Here is a 15,096-nt window from a genome sequence, read left to right as displayed (position 1 = left end):
CCGTTGTTTGTTTGTCTGAGAGAGATCATTCAACGCGATGTTTGGGACTGGACTCAGTTCAAACTGGAAGATGTTGAATAGATCCACGCTCCGCTGCTGCCCCAAGACCAACAGCCGACTAAACAGTGTCTCGATGTCGTAGATGGCCTTCCCTTGACAGTGACTGCCTTTCTTGAGTGCCTCCTTTGATCTAACCATTTTCTTTATTGCGTTTTGTGGAAGTCACTGCTTAGTGAAGCGGAGAACTGCTTGCTTTGCTCACTCCCGATAGTCAGTGCATCCTGAACAGTTCACTGTGTCGGGCGCCACTTGCCATTGCCAGATGTTAATAGAGACCTGGAATGCTGCTCGTTGAGGGGGTGAGTGTACTTCTCCAGATCTGCTGGCGATCTTCCTCCGATCGACCTCATCCAGTCTTCTTCTTCCCTCTCCTCCTCCTTGTGCTTGTTCTTCTCCTCTCCATCCACTCGACCATGTGGCTTCTCCTCATCCCCAGCTTCACTGTACATAATTATCTTCCATGGCGATATCGAGGTGGGCACACACACTGAATACGTGTCAGCGACAAACTCCGTTACGCGGTTACGCCTATCACCGGTAAGTGTATGCTGGGAATTTAACACACACGGTATGAATGATTTCTTCTACTAACCCGGCATTTAAATACTTTAGAACATTAGACATTAATTAAAAAGGTGTTGATAGGCTCTTGTTTGAAAATTCAATTATTGGTCTTGAACGTCCGTACATCGATTTCATTACGTTTCCATAATAATATAACGACTATACTAATTAGAAAACAAATGTTTGTGCGCGCATTCTTCTTTGAAAACAGTATTATATCTAATGGAGTTATGGAGTGAAGTCATTAAATTACGAAGTGGGCCAAACAGTGAGGTATATATCGTACTTTAACGTAATCGCATGGTACATGTGTGTGAGGGAACGGCAATCTTACATACTACGCGTATGTTAAAAAATCGAGCATTATGCAGCTCGATTATAGATAGCAGGCCAGAGTACAAAGCTTCCAGATGATCTATAGGCACGATGGCTTTATTTGGCTATATGGCTACGATTCAGATACAAAATTCAATTTCGTTCCATGTAAGTGGGGCATTTGTCTTACTTAAACCGTATCTACATCACTGAAGTCGGTAATGCATCTACACAGTACGAAAAGGCGTGTTTTAAATAACGGGGCATTTAAAAATCCGCTTTACTCGAAACTTTTTGTTATAGTAGGTAGGACGGAATACGGATGGTCAATCTTAATCGGCAACACAGGAAAATTCGACGTTTTTATTAGACTCGCAGACGGGTGTCTTTCTTTGCACTCTGTATTTATGTATCGTGACTGCAATAATATTTTGCGATAACCAATACGATTGTGTAGTTGTATTTGCAAAAAACTCAATCTGCATTACGTCATTTGCATAAATATTGTCCGCATTAAAACCAATCGAAAATTCATTATAATGAAAAAAGAAAACTACCATAACACGATTTTGTCCTAATATGGACCAAATATAATACGAAGCCATTATTAAAGCATGCGCTTCATACATCGTGTAGGCTCGCGTGAAAGAAAGAATAATAATATGACGCGTGTCGGTGCTCGTCTATAGGGCTGCACGCGTGATCAGTCTACGGCGCTGCTGAGGCAACCTAACACGCTTCACACGGGCCAGCAATCGCTGCTAAACCCCTAATAATCTTTTTTTCCGGTCGACTCAAAAAGATATTACTCTACATTGATATGGTCGGATGATCACTGCGGATCACTTCGAGTGTCCCAGTGTCTGAATGTACGGCAGTCCAAAAATAAAGAAAATAAGGACTAAAAATGTTTGGTAGACAAATGTAAACCACACGATGCGCGTAGGCACCGACGTTTCAAATTTGCAGGTATAAAAAAATGGTTTCTCTTTTTGTAGAGTTAAAAGTTATTTTTATAAATAAATACACACACACTTAACACGACAGTCTAGCGTAACCGAGTTTAGGGCGCGAACATGAGCGCATACAGTAGGACTAATTCTGTTCATTCACGTAATTTTCTTACGTATGCGCTAGTCGAATAAAACAGAGTTCGCCACAGAAACGAATTATTCTTCCGGTTAAATAACGGAGGAAAGCTCCGTTAGGATGGGGCAGGATAGTCACCGCCTGGATTTAATATTAAAAATCGACCCGGCGTTGTGAAAATGACCGCGAGCAATCACCCGAAAGACCTCAATTTCATTGTAGGTCAAACAATTTGAATAAATAGAGGAACCTGGTCTAAAACTAAATATGCTCCTGTTTCCTGTTACAAGAGAAAGAGTGGAACGAAATTGAAACGTAATTAACAGAGACAGTGAAATCGGACTCACGCAGTTGTATTCTTCGTCTAAAAGCTTAATATGAATGCGTGCGTGCGTGCGTGCGTGCGTGTGTGTGTGTGTGTGTGTGTGTGTGTGTGCGTGTGTGCATGCGTGCGTGTGCGTGCAGTGAGCGTATCACAACGAATGGCATATACGCAGCGCCTAACGGGCGCGGCACTGGTTACAGTGTATCTTTGATCGCATATACGACTACATAATACACGACACAGCGAAACATAGACGCTATGCCTTCACATTATGTCCGCTCTTTCGCTCCCCGCCATTTTACACGGGAATAGATGAAACAGGAAACCTGACAGTACAGTGCCGTCTTTATGCTTGTGGAGCAAACAAGAAGCTCCAGTGTCTGCCTCCAAACTGTTTCTATATCTACGTGTGTCAAAATATGCTTGCGTGCAGATATAAGGCTTACTTGTTGACATCAAGTAGAAGACTGACCGTCCCTTCATCTTAACATATGTGCAGAGTTGAGTAGATGACCGTTCCTTCGGGGCCTAGTTAAGTACATAATCATTAGTGTGTACGCGTCCACCCTCGCATAGTAAATAACCGCTGTCGCGGCGTGTGTGTCTATGCGCTATTAGAGTACATCACAAGCTGCGCGTGTGTATCCTGGCAGAGTTTGCGGGACAGGGACGCATGATAGATGTTTGATCCCGTATTATCCCCGGGGAAAATACCGGATGCGTGCCCACAGCCGCTGAATTGCCCATTAGCGCCCATGCAGAGAAGCGACAGCTGGCTTATTCGCGACGGGGGACATAGTCTAGATAACATCACATCACTGCCGACCAAACGTCGCGTTAGCCCTACAACGCCACTGGCGCCCTCTATGCTTCCCGCCTGCAGCCGTCGGAAGCTTCAGCAGCGGAGGATTGCTGGACGGCTGCCTTCCGTTTCCGCATCCGTCAGCGCTTATACGCCGACCGTGTATAACTATCGATCGCGAATGTCGTTAACCTCCCCTGGCGCAGCGGTTGTAAACGCTAACCGAGTTACCTCCAGCTGTCCTCGTGCACGCCTGCGCGCGCGCGTCGGCCTCGTACATGCAGCGCGTGTCACATGTCTGTGTCGCAGGGCTGAATAGCGGCGTGTCGGTTGCGATAAATGTATTCGCCTGCGACACCTCACGCCGACCACTTTACACGACGATATCAGTTTCGTCGACAACCTTTTAATTCGTTCCGACGCGCGGCGCTGCGCACGCCGGTAAGCTTCAGCAGCTGTCTACTGTCGGATCCGCTGCTCGAGCAATCACTGATTCAGGACTAGTAAGGCGTATACACGAACTCTGATGAGGCATCATTTGACTCGCCTGAGTTCACCGATTGCACAAGGGACTAATTTTAAAAACGCCCTCGGCTGGATTCCGGCAACACGAAAAGATTAAAGGACTAATCACGAAAGGCTTTTGAAGTCTGCTTAATGACATTGCCCGCTGACCAGTGTTTGAACGGGTCGCACAATAAGGGTGGCAACGTCATATTATGAGATATACTCTAGCTGTTGGATAGGTGAAACAACTTCACGAGTATGGCTGAGGAATTAAAGTTCGGGCTTGTTACAATGTGCTAAGATGAGGCTTAGACCGTACGTAGTTCCAACGGAAAAGGTTGTTTGCGACCAATTCTAAAGTGCTTGGAAAACAGGACCGCCCGCAAAACAAAATGTCACTCGAAAATTATCAGCATGCATGCATTTCGAATTGAGCCACTGCTTGATCAGAACTCTATCGTGCGTGAATTAAATCGGTCCTAGTTCCGGGCAACGAGAAGGATGCATCTAAAGCATCAAGCTTATACGTTCGATTCAAATGAACTTGCCGCTCAACGATCCTGATTGATGCCGGAAGGACTACGTGGGTCTTCGCTCAATCGGCGTTAACCAACCCGTACAAGAACACAAGGCTGTATATACGAGCCGTGAAGCTGTTATCTGTACCCAGTACGGGCCTGCAAATAAGCTGTCTTATATATACGGATCTGCTGATAGGCCGACACTCACGCAGCTCATTGGCGACCCTCACATAACTGCTATCGGCATGATCTACAGTAACTGTTTTACACACTGATTGATAATGCCTAGACACGCTTACTCCAGGCTTGCTTGATAGGGACGTTTACTTCAGGCTTCAGGGATATAGCGGCGAAGGTTTTCCCTGGATAACATCCTCCTGTATTCCGCAATCTGCGTCTGTTTACTGTTTTTCTCACAATGTAATTACTTTCATGCAGGATGAGCGGAACCAAATTATCACGACAAATATTTGGTTGAACATGGTGAGTTTGCGTGATCCGTGGGACTTGCATGTAACTCGCTGTTCTCTTGTCTTCGAGATTTGTCTAGTTCGTCGCCTTCCGTTACTCTTTTCGCCCCGCTTTTTGCGAACTCTCCCAGCTAAAGCTTTTCTCTTTTTACCCCATGTAGGACGAAAAGAACCAGGTTATTTCCACAAATATATGGTTACAGTATGTAAGTATAGGCGAAATATTAAACATACATTTAATAGGATAAATCATGTTGATTAACGACTCTTATATGCAGCTGGTGAATCTACCTTTGCTGCGAAGTAACGTCTAATATTCGATTCATAACGTAGTACATGATTTAATTTCCCAATTTTTACTCTTCGACAAAAATCAGCAAGTCCTGTCCTATATGTCTTTCTCTCTTCGCGGCGTACGTGACGGTTGTTTTAGCTTTGCGAATGCGCAAACCGCACGACATGTAGCTCTTGAACAGCTTTCTTCGTTTTTTGAGCATCCCGGCCGTTGCTTGCATGTTCGGCCTTCTCTCCTGAGATGTTCCCCGGCGCTACGTATAGACTGCAGACAGCACGCTGGCATGGCATTAGAATAATTTTGCGTTTAGCATGTTGCTTCGCCTCCGCTTCATTCGGCACCGCAATGCATCTCGACTTCCCCGCTTCGGCAAATACGGCTGATAGCAGGAAAATGGACGCAGCATGCATCGGTGATCCGCACGTGAACGTGAGTTGTTTAGCAGTTGTGGCTGTGAGATGATGCATGTCGTATGTCGCCTGTTGAATGAAGTCATATTCGAATTGTTTTTTCGATATTTTTAGAATTTCTGTATTCCCGGTTGAGTATAATTTTCACGAGATATACAGTATAGATAACAACACGCAAGCCTCGAATGATAATTTAGTTTTTCACGTATTATACACGGTTTACGATTTTTAACCAACTAGTATAATAATACATGTTATAAAAATAATAATATAATAATTATTATTAATACTAGTACCTTTACTACTATTCTTTTCAATTATTATTGCATATTAAGTATCGCTTAAATAAATAATTATAGTAGAATTTTCCCACTCTAATTAGCAATGATATCCTGATAACAGTTGTTATTGGTATCATTGCCATGGGAAACCTACGACGTAACACTCGACAATGACACAACACCTGACAGCATTTAGCTGTAGCACCCGATAACATAAGTATAACGCTCCTCTTAGTCTCTCTTGGATATTCATTAAGTGCGAAATTAATCGAATTGCATGTAGATTTTATCGGCAATTTTGAACGGCAGCATTTTTTTCTGTCGTTTCTTGCTCGCAGAAAAGTGACACTGTCATGTGAGCCGATAGTCAGTTGGCAACCGTCCTATAACAGATATCTTCATCAATTCCCTAATTACTCACGAGTCGACACCGGAGAGGGAATTGCACAGCCGTCTTTGCTGTCACGGCTCGCCCATTCGCCCATCAATCAGAACTTTGTATTACGAGCGGTGGCAGTTGCCGCGCCCGCAGCTAATCAAAACATGTAAATCACCCCGCCTTTTATGAATGCTCTCCCTTTCCTCGCAGCAGCAACGAGAAAAAAGAGTTATTTATCTCAAATATAACAAAAGTGCTATAGATATTTGGAGACTTGACTGATGTGTGATGTCGAAGAGTTCTCCGTGCAGTTTAGAATACACTTCCATTTATCTATTCCTATTCGGGAAAAATCTCACGTAATATAGATCTATACTTTCCTCTCTCGTCTCGCTCTTTAGACGGGTTGCCTTTCTCATGTATCTATCTATCTATCTATCTATCTATCTATCTATCATATTCTACTTACTATCTTTTCATCAATCTCTATCGTGTTTACTCTATCTTATCTTACTCATTATCTTAATACTATTATCTATCTTTTCTCATCGTATCTCAATAGTCTTCTTATCTAGATCTACTCTATCTAATTTATTTCTATCTATTATCTTATCTAATCTATATATATCTCTCATTCACTCTATTCTATATCTATCATCTTCTTCTATCTAATCTAATCTATTCTTCAATCTATCTATCTATTTTCTTTCTATCTCTATTTTCATTCTTTTATTCTTCTATCTTCTATCATCACTCTATTCTTATCTATTCATCATTCTATTCATAAATTCTATTATCTACCTCTAATCTATTATATTTCTCTATACTATCTCTTAATCATATATTCATTCTTCCTACCATATTCTATATATTCCTCTTATTCATACTCATCTATTCTATCTACTTAATCTACATTTCATCTTCTAACTCTCATTTCTATCTATCTACTATCTTATCAACTATCCACACTTTATATTCTATCTATCTACTCATATCCATTTATCTATCATCTATTTTTTGTTATCTATCTATCTTATCTACCTATCTATTCCTATTATCTATTTATACTTATTTTTATTATTTTTCATTATCTATTCTCTTCAACTCATCTCTCTCTCTCCCACTCTCACTCTCACTCTCTACACAATTCACTATGTAGAACTCACCGTATTCACGTATTGTAGAATCGGGTTGTTCTCTTAATTGAGCTGTGAGCATGGGTTGTTGTTTAGGATTGGAACGATGTCAATCTGATATGGAATCCGGCTGACTATGGAGGCATCGATAACTTACGATTAGCTCCCGACATAATCTGGAGGCCGGATGTCCTAATGTATAATAGGTAAGAACAGAGCTCAGCGCAGTTGTAAAAATGCGGCTGATTTATTTGCCTTGTTGTGAAATGTGATCAACTTAAAGTTCATCATAACTACTAACTCAGATAACTCATTTGATGTTTGAAGTGTCGAGTATACGCTCACAATGTGTGGTTTTATGGTACGGTAATCTACGGTAACGGTAGCGGTAGCGGTAACGGTTACGGTAACGTTAACGCGTAACGTGACGGTTTATCCGGTTAACGGTTCCGGTACGGTACCACCAACACCATAACGTTACGAGTAACGGTTACGGATACGGTAATCGGTAACGGTTCGCAGGTAACGGTACCGCGTCGGGTTACAGTAACGTTAACGGTAACGGCTTACCGTAACGGTAACGGTTACGTGTTACGGGCTTAAGGTACGCGTTGACGGTTACGGTAGCCGGTTCACCGGTTAACGGTCACGGTAACGATTTTTACGGTTACTCGGTACGTGCTTTACGGGGCCGTTTACCGTAACGGTTTAGTAATCGGTACACGTAAACGATACAGTGCAGCAACACAAGTAACGGTATGTGGTCATGTTTACGATCTAGGTGTAGCGCAGATAGCGAGTCAGAGCTTCGACCCGATCACGTTGGGACTCGATATAATAACGAACGCGTTCCATACGAGTAGGAGTTGTTATAAACTTTCCGATGCGCGTTGAATTTTAGTAAATTTTTCGATAAAAAAAAAGAAAGAAAACAACACTCGGCTGGAAAAGAACTCGGTCATGCACGCTGCTGTTTACTACTTAGCAGGCGGCGCCGACAAAAAACTTTATAAGCGACACAGATATAATGAACAAGATTGGTATTTGATTGCCAAGGCCAATCGGCTGGGATCAGCGGTCCCTCTGTTCCGTGAATATCCGGGTAGCCTAGCCGGCCGTGTCGAGTGGAATGTCGTGTTCACGAGTCAACAAGGGTCAGCGGACCGATGCGCTGAGGCAGTAGCAACCCCGAACCGAAGGCATTGGGCGAGAGAGAGAGAGAGAGAGAGAGAGATGAGTCGAGGAAGCAGAGAGAGGAGAAGAGACCGAGAAGACGAGAGCAGAGAGAAGAAGAGAGGAGGGCGAGAGAGGCTCGAGAGAGGTCAGTGGAGAGCAGATGAGGACGAGACCGAGAGAGAGAGGAGAGAGGAGTGAGAGAGGAGAGGAGAGATGGCGGCTAGATAGGAAGCGAGATCGAACGAGTGAGAGCGCGTATGTAGAAAGAGAGAGATAAATGAGATAACCCGCGCAGAAGAGAGAGAGAGAGAGAGAGAGAGAGAGAGAGAGAAACAGAGAGAAAGAGAGAGGACGAGAGAGGGGGGAGAGGGAGCGGAAGAGAGTCGGCACCTTTGCGGGGCATCGGCTATTACGCGGGATTTTCGTGTAACGAATAGCACGTCTCAGTAAACAAACAGACGCGCCTTTCATACACAGCCGCCTCGCACCGCGTCGCTGCATGCGAGTATCGTCTGTCGGCCGCCTGGCGCTCGACCACGCGGCTTACTTAAACTAAAAGCGTATTTCCGATTCTCTCGCGGCTTCGGTTTACACAGCTCGCATGTCGACGCGCGTGTCGGTCGGCCTGGCCGCCGTGGACATGTACGCGCGGGGCGTAAGCCTACACGGCGTGGCTCATCAACGATGCAAACAGCTTTCGGTCGTGATTGGAATTAGAGCCGATTCAACGTTTCATGATCAGTGCGATGATAAAACTCGTTTAGTTATCGGCGCTAAATTGCGATGCTAATGATCGTATAGCTCATACTCGCACGCATGCGCGTATCTGGACGCGAATTTCATTGCTTAGAAGCTGGCGCTGCGTTCGCATAATGTCAGTGTATTAGTAACATGGTCATGTAACATTGCATGATTCCCTAAAGGTTTCAAGTAGCGGGGGACGGTCTGCGATTATAATAATCGAGGAGGAAGCAAATTTCTAGGATCTTTAACGATATACGGCAACTGATCTGATTGTTTGCAGTGCCGACACGAAATTCGACGGAACGTATCATTCTAACATAGTGCTGAGCTCAGACGGAAACTGCTCTTACATACCTCCGGGAATATTCAAGAGCACATGCAAGATCAATATCGCCTGGTTTCCGTTCGACGAGCAAAGGTGAGGCAATAACTTACGCTGTGAACGGATATCGCGATCCCGTTATTGCGCTTCGAAGATTTGCAAAATAAATTCACATAAGAATGCCAAGAAATGTGCTTGCAAAGAACAAAATTATTTAATCGAACTCGTGAATATAGATGAAGAGTTCCCTAAACTAAGTTTGACGACATTAAGCATGTGTGTTATTAATTTAAGAATGACAAGTCACCGATATTTTCCTTGTTTTTCATTTCTTCATTCGTTCATGCACCTATTCCCAGTTCAACGTACAAAGACCATGTTCAGGAATGAACTGAAAAACACAGACGCGCGCACACATACACACACCCGCACACATGCACACACGAAGACTCAGGCTGCAGTTCATACCAGCCATTTTATTCTCTACTCATGTAGCTATGCTCTACTCACGTAGACATGGTAATGGTAGACTGCAACACATAGATATTACAAGCTTTGAATCCACACACAATACAATAATGAATTCAAGTTATACATTACACAGCAACACGATTACACAGGTATCACAGATACACTGCTAACAAATGACAACTTTGCATACACAATAAATCTTCATTTTCCCCTAATTTATCCGATACAACCTTTGGATATTCTGATATATATTATCTGGGGTATTCTGCGGTTTACGCCAATATTCCGACATATATTAGCTGGGGTATTCTGCGCCCTACGGCAATATTCCGATATAATATTAGCCGGGGTATTCTGCGTACAGCAATACTCTGACATCACTGCTTCAAAATACATTTACACGAAACACCCAATTTACTTACAAAACGCTGAAGCCTTTCCTCAGATACGTCACGGACATCACATCAAATTATATATATATATAGTATATGGTCACTACACTAGACAGAGTTGTAAACGTGCTGTTATGTGCTTAGACGCCCCCATAAATAGCGTGTCTGATGTTTTTACTCATTTCCACGCGCTAAACGAGAATCTACAGACACACCTGTTTTTAACCGATAATACACACTTCGCAGATCACTGCTTAACAAAGAAGGGTTGTGCGTGGGCCGCGCAATTGAGTCCCAAGCTCTAAGTGTTGTTTGCTACCACTCGATAGATAACTCTACTGTTCTCATAATTATAAGACAGCATAGCGACAGGGCGACAGCGCAACGGTAAACATAGTGTGATCGATAAAGACACTCATCTGTCTCACGCTGCCTCCCAAGAAGCACACAACCAACGCGCTCTGGCAGACGATACTATAATTATTTCCCCGACGAATTCCCCAACCTTGTTTAATTCACAGACATCTGACGTTCGGGTAAGCGTAGGTTGCGAAGATATGTATGTGAGAAATTAGCAGATATATTCGCGCACTAGTATGTATACGACTACGTATTATGGCTTCTTGCTTGTGTGATATATATTTATACCTTATAACAGCATCATAGGGAGCTGGATTGTTTTTATCGTACCGTAGGTCTATATCCAAATGTAACAAGTTCACACCGTCTTTGCAATGGAAAGAAACCACATTCTGCCTTTGCTCATCTAGGCGCTACTTCTCGTATATTTACCACAAATCTAAATCTGTCACCCTGGTATGCTATTAATTGTATCTATAACGGGGTATTTCGCGTTACCTTAGAGTACTGTGCTATTACGCCATGATGAAATAAGATACACTAATAGTGTAATAGACACGCAAATAATAGGTACATGAATATTAAACACGAGAAGTGTCCATTATTTACTGCTGATTAGATCCTATATGCCATTTGGCTCGGTGACATCGTATTCTTGTTTCCATACGTAATTATTATAGCGCACGATTTCTTATACATTCACAGAGTATTTTGCCAGCTCTCTCACTACACTACACGTACACACGACTGACTCACATTTATCAAACATCGTGGTGTTATTACCATCACAGAATGTATAGTGGGCAGTAAACACCGAACACTGTTTGTCTATTATTAGCATCGCATTGCGATCTGTAATGGTAATTTACTAGAAAATCAAACCACAATCAAAACATTTACTTTAGCAGGAATTTTGACTGAGCCCGTCCTACAATAACGTTGATATCAATAAAAATAATAGCGAGGTCCATTAATGTGTTGTCACGAATTATCACTTTTTACCGTGCTATTTAGATAATCGATTCATCCAGATAAGAAGTTCGTGTAAAGAAATGGCTACGTGCTGTTTTTGGCAATAGACGCTTTTGACGTAGAATACGTATGGTGATCTAAGAACGGGTTACGTTATTACACAATGGGGCGATATATACCAAATTACAATCACGCTTAAACTAATCAACGTATTAAATTATACAGTCTCACGGTTTATTACGTGACCAATTATACGTGTGCTCACCTGATGACGACAATCTAAAACCTAATTATAATGTTCCGGCGCGAGATTACTATGCGTTTGATGCTTTATCGGAAGATAAGGGTAGTTATTGGAAATTATTTTATAATTTTCCCACTTGTGCAGTGGTTATTTAAACTGCGCATCAATTTTTGCGCTGCCATTTGTTTAGAGTATTATGCAGGTTTTAAACTTCACATTAAATTTCCGCGTCATTTCGTAATGTTCTGTCTACAATATCGTCTGGCGCCTTTATGCCATCAGAACAAGCGTGAGGATTAACGCTGCTTCGCTCCAACGCTGTACGCAATTGCATCGTGACTTTTCTTAACATAATTCCAACGTATTTCGTCGCGGCTCTCTCGGTGCGTCGACGAATGACGATTGCAATTATAATATTCAAGACGCGCAGTTACACACGATTTTAGACGAGTAGATCGTATTCCATGTTGCTTTAAATTCGTTTCAATACGCGTTCTGGTTAGTTTTGTTGCGATGCGTATACGTTGTCGATGAATAACAATTACGACTGCAGCATATAGAGCGTCTCGCAGGCAATTACAGTAGAATGTTACCGGCGAAGCAAGATCATCTATCAAACCGGCTCTATTGCAGATCGCAAGCGATTCTGACATTTAAACGGGCACCGGCGCCGTTTCTTGCATATGCGCTCGTCTGCTATAACTCTATTCAAACTCTTTATCTCTTCGTACTCCTCTCGTGTTATTTCTGTAGCTTTCGTTCGCTAATTTCTCTCGCTCTTTCTCCGTCTTGCTATAATACTCCTCTATATCACCGTCTCTCCTTCGTGCTCTTCGTCCTCAGTCTCTCCTTCGGTCCCGCGATTTTTCTTCGCCTCCCCCTCTCTCTCCTTCTTGCATATTGCGCGCGCCTGGGAGTAATCCTCCTTATCAGCGTCGCTACTGACGAACCTGGTCTCCGTATCCTTCACTGCATGTGTACCACCATTCTTCTCTCTCTCTCTCTCTCTCTCTCTCGTCTCATCTCGCTCTCGGATCCGTCGCTCTCTCTATATATCTCATCTTCTGCAGTGCGTCACACATCCCCCACCATCTCTCTCTCCTATCTGCTCTCTTCTCTCTCTCACAGCACACACCACACCCACCCACACACACACACACACGACACACAACACACCACCACACCACAGCGCACACACAACTCTCTGCTCTCCTCATCACAAACACACCACACACACACACACACACACACAACACGGCACACCACACGACACACACACACACACTGCTCTACTCTTCTCTCTCCCTCTCTCCTCTCTCTCTCTCTCTCTCTATTTCTCTTCTCTCTCTCTCTCTCTTTGCTTCTCTTTCTCCTCATGCTGTCTGTCTCTCTCTCTCGTCACGCTCCCCCCGCGTAACGGCGTTTGCCGACTTGTCTCTCGCGTGATACCGTGTATTGTTCCTTGTCGTTTAACTAATGATAATCACGCTTATGCTTTTTATCTGAACGACAGATGCATAATGAAGTTCCAGGCTCGTGGATCGTACGACGGCTAAACCGAGTCGACCTCCAACTATATATGATCAGGGTGACCACCCGACTCCTTCATAGACGAACGGCGAAGGGATCTCATCGGTATACCATAGCACGCAGCCATTACGCCGAACGTTCGACCGCGATGCTTCGTCCGCGCATATTGACTCTCGTAATATTTGTTTTGAAAATTGAGGCGATCGACGAAAATCGTATTGCGATAATGTCACGAGACGATGTAACGTTCATCGGCTAGATTTATAGGCGCCTGTCGTTTGGGCCGGCAGACTCCAAATAGACTAATAAAGTTAGCACAGCCATTAGCCATTACATGTACTAACATGATCACTGCATGATTTTTTTGGCGCAGTATCAAGGTCAAACCTTTTTGCAGCATACGTTCGTTAAGATTTGGCGCATGATCTGGTAAAAGTGGAGTATATTACACAAAACACGGAACGATAATTCGTGTACGTATGTCCGATAAGATGTTTACGAGATTTCTATCAACGTAATGGTCCGAACGCGTCGACCGATACTACCTCTCGCCTTAAACGTAGCAATTGTGCGATACATGTATCAACGCTAACGTCACCTGTGCCGTCTTATACAAACCCGAACGTCAGCACTCTGTGTTTCGCAGAGATACCTGGTAAGAGAATGTCCTCAATACGCCTGCTGCCCGGAACCGTATCCGGACGTGACGTTTACAGTGGTGTCGCCGACGCGTGCTGTACTACCTGTTTAACCTGCTTGATACCGTGATTTTTAATCTCCGGCAATGACGTTAACGTCGTCTTGTGTTCTCCAAGAAGTCCGGCGAGGAGCTACGCTGTGTGAGTATTCTCCTACATGATGGCGGCCAAACCTTGTCGCCATCTTATTTTGCAATCATAAGAATCATTCCACGAGCTGTATATATTAAAACCATTATTGTAATCTAATATAATAATTTGAGTAGCGTCGTTCTGTTGTTCCATGCATAACTTCTAGGCGCGTGTACGAATCCGGCTGAAATTTTTTCGTGCTTCATTCCTACGCATCAGGTTCGATCTAACACTTTTTGCTTTTTGTTATTTATTGGTTAAATGTATATAAACAACATATTTAGACAAAGTCGAATGGAAAAATCTCTCTGGAAAACATGCACCGATTTCAGTTCACTTCCGGCTTGGTGCGCTGGCTAGTAGACTTACAAACACGCAACCAACAGCCTAAGGGATACAGTAACTGTCCTAACCGCTGTGGCAAGATCTGGCTACTTTGTAACGTTCATCGAATTTACGAACGCGTTGAGATTCTCGACGTGATTGTCACACCATCTCCCGGTCCCCAGTAGGTCAATCACCGTCATGATAGATCATTGCCTTGCTGTCGAGAAATAGACGACTGTCCCCGCTCCAGTGTAAGGATCAATCACCCGATCCGTGATAGATCTTGCTCGCTCTGAGAAGATAGCAGACTGTCCGCTCCCATATGGATCATCACCGATCATGATGGTATCGTGTTCGCTCTTGTGAGAATAGCAGCTGTCCCGCTCCCAGTGTAGGATTCATTCACGAATCATGTGATCTAGTATCTCTGCTCGTGCTTAGGAATAGCGGACTGTCCCGCTCCAGTGTGGCTACATCAACCGTCATGATAGTCTCTGTTCGCTCGTGAGAAATAGCAAGACTGTCCCCGCCTCCCCATGTAGATCATCAACGATCTGATAGACTTTGGCTCGCT

General features: G+C 43.5%; 1 protein-coding gene across 1 annotated transcript in view; it reads left to right on the top strand.

Annotated features, from left to right (window-relative positions):
- The window catches only part of LOC106809265 (neuronal acetylcholine receptor subunit alpha-7-like), a 98,744-nt gene that overhangs the window by 58,637 nt on the left and 25,011 nt on the right, over positions 1-15,096 (top strand). Inside the window, exons 3-5 of the mRNA XM_014812280.1 lie at positions 4,622-4,666; positions 7,251-7,360; positions 9,355-9,492. Of these exons, the coding sequence (XP_014667766.1) occupies positions 4,622-4,666; positions 7,251-7,360; positions 9,355-9,492 (293 nt within the window). The remainder of the gene's footprint in view (positions 1-4,621; positions 4,667-7,250; positions 7,361-9,354; positions 9,493-15,096) is intronic.

This window comes from Priapulus caudatus, unplaced genomic scaffold (assembly GCF_000485595.1).
Source record: "Priapulus caudatus unplaced genomic scaffold, Priapulus_caudatus-5.0.1 Scaffold14, whole genome shotgun sequence".
NCBI classification, from domain to species: domain Eukaryota; kingdom Metazoa; phylum Priapulida; class Priapulimorpha; order Priapulimorphida; family Priapulidae; genus Priapulus; species Priapulus caudatus.
This window is presented reverse-complemented; position numbering and strand designations above follow the sequence as displayed.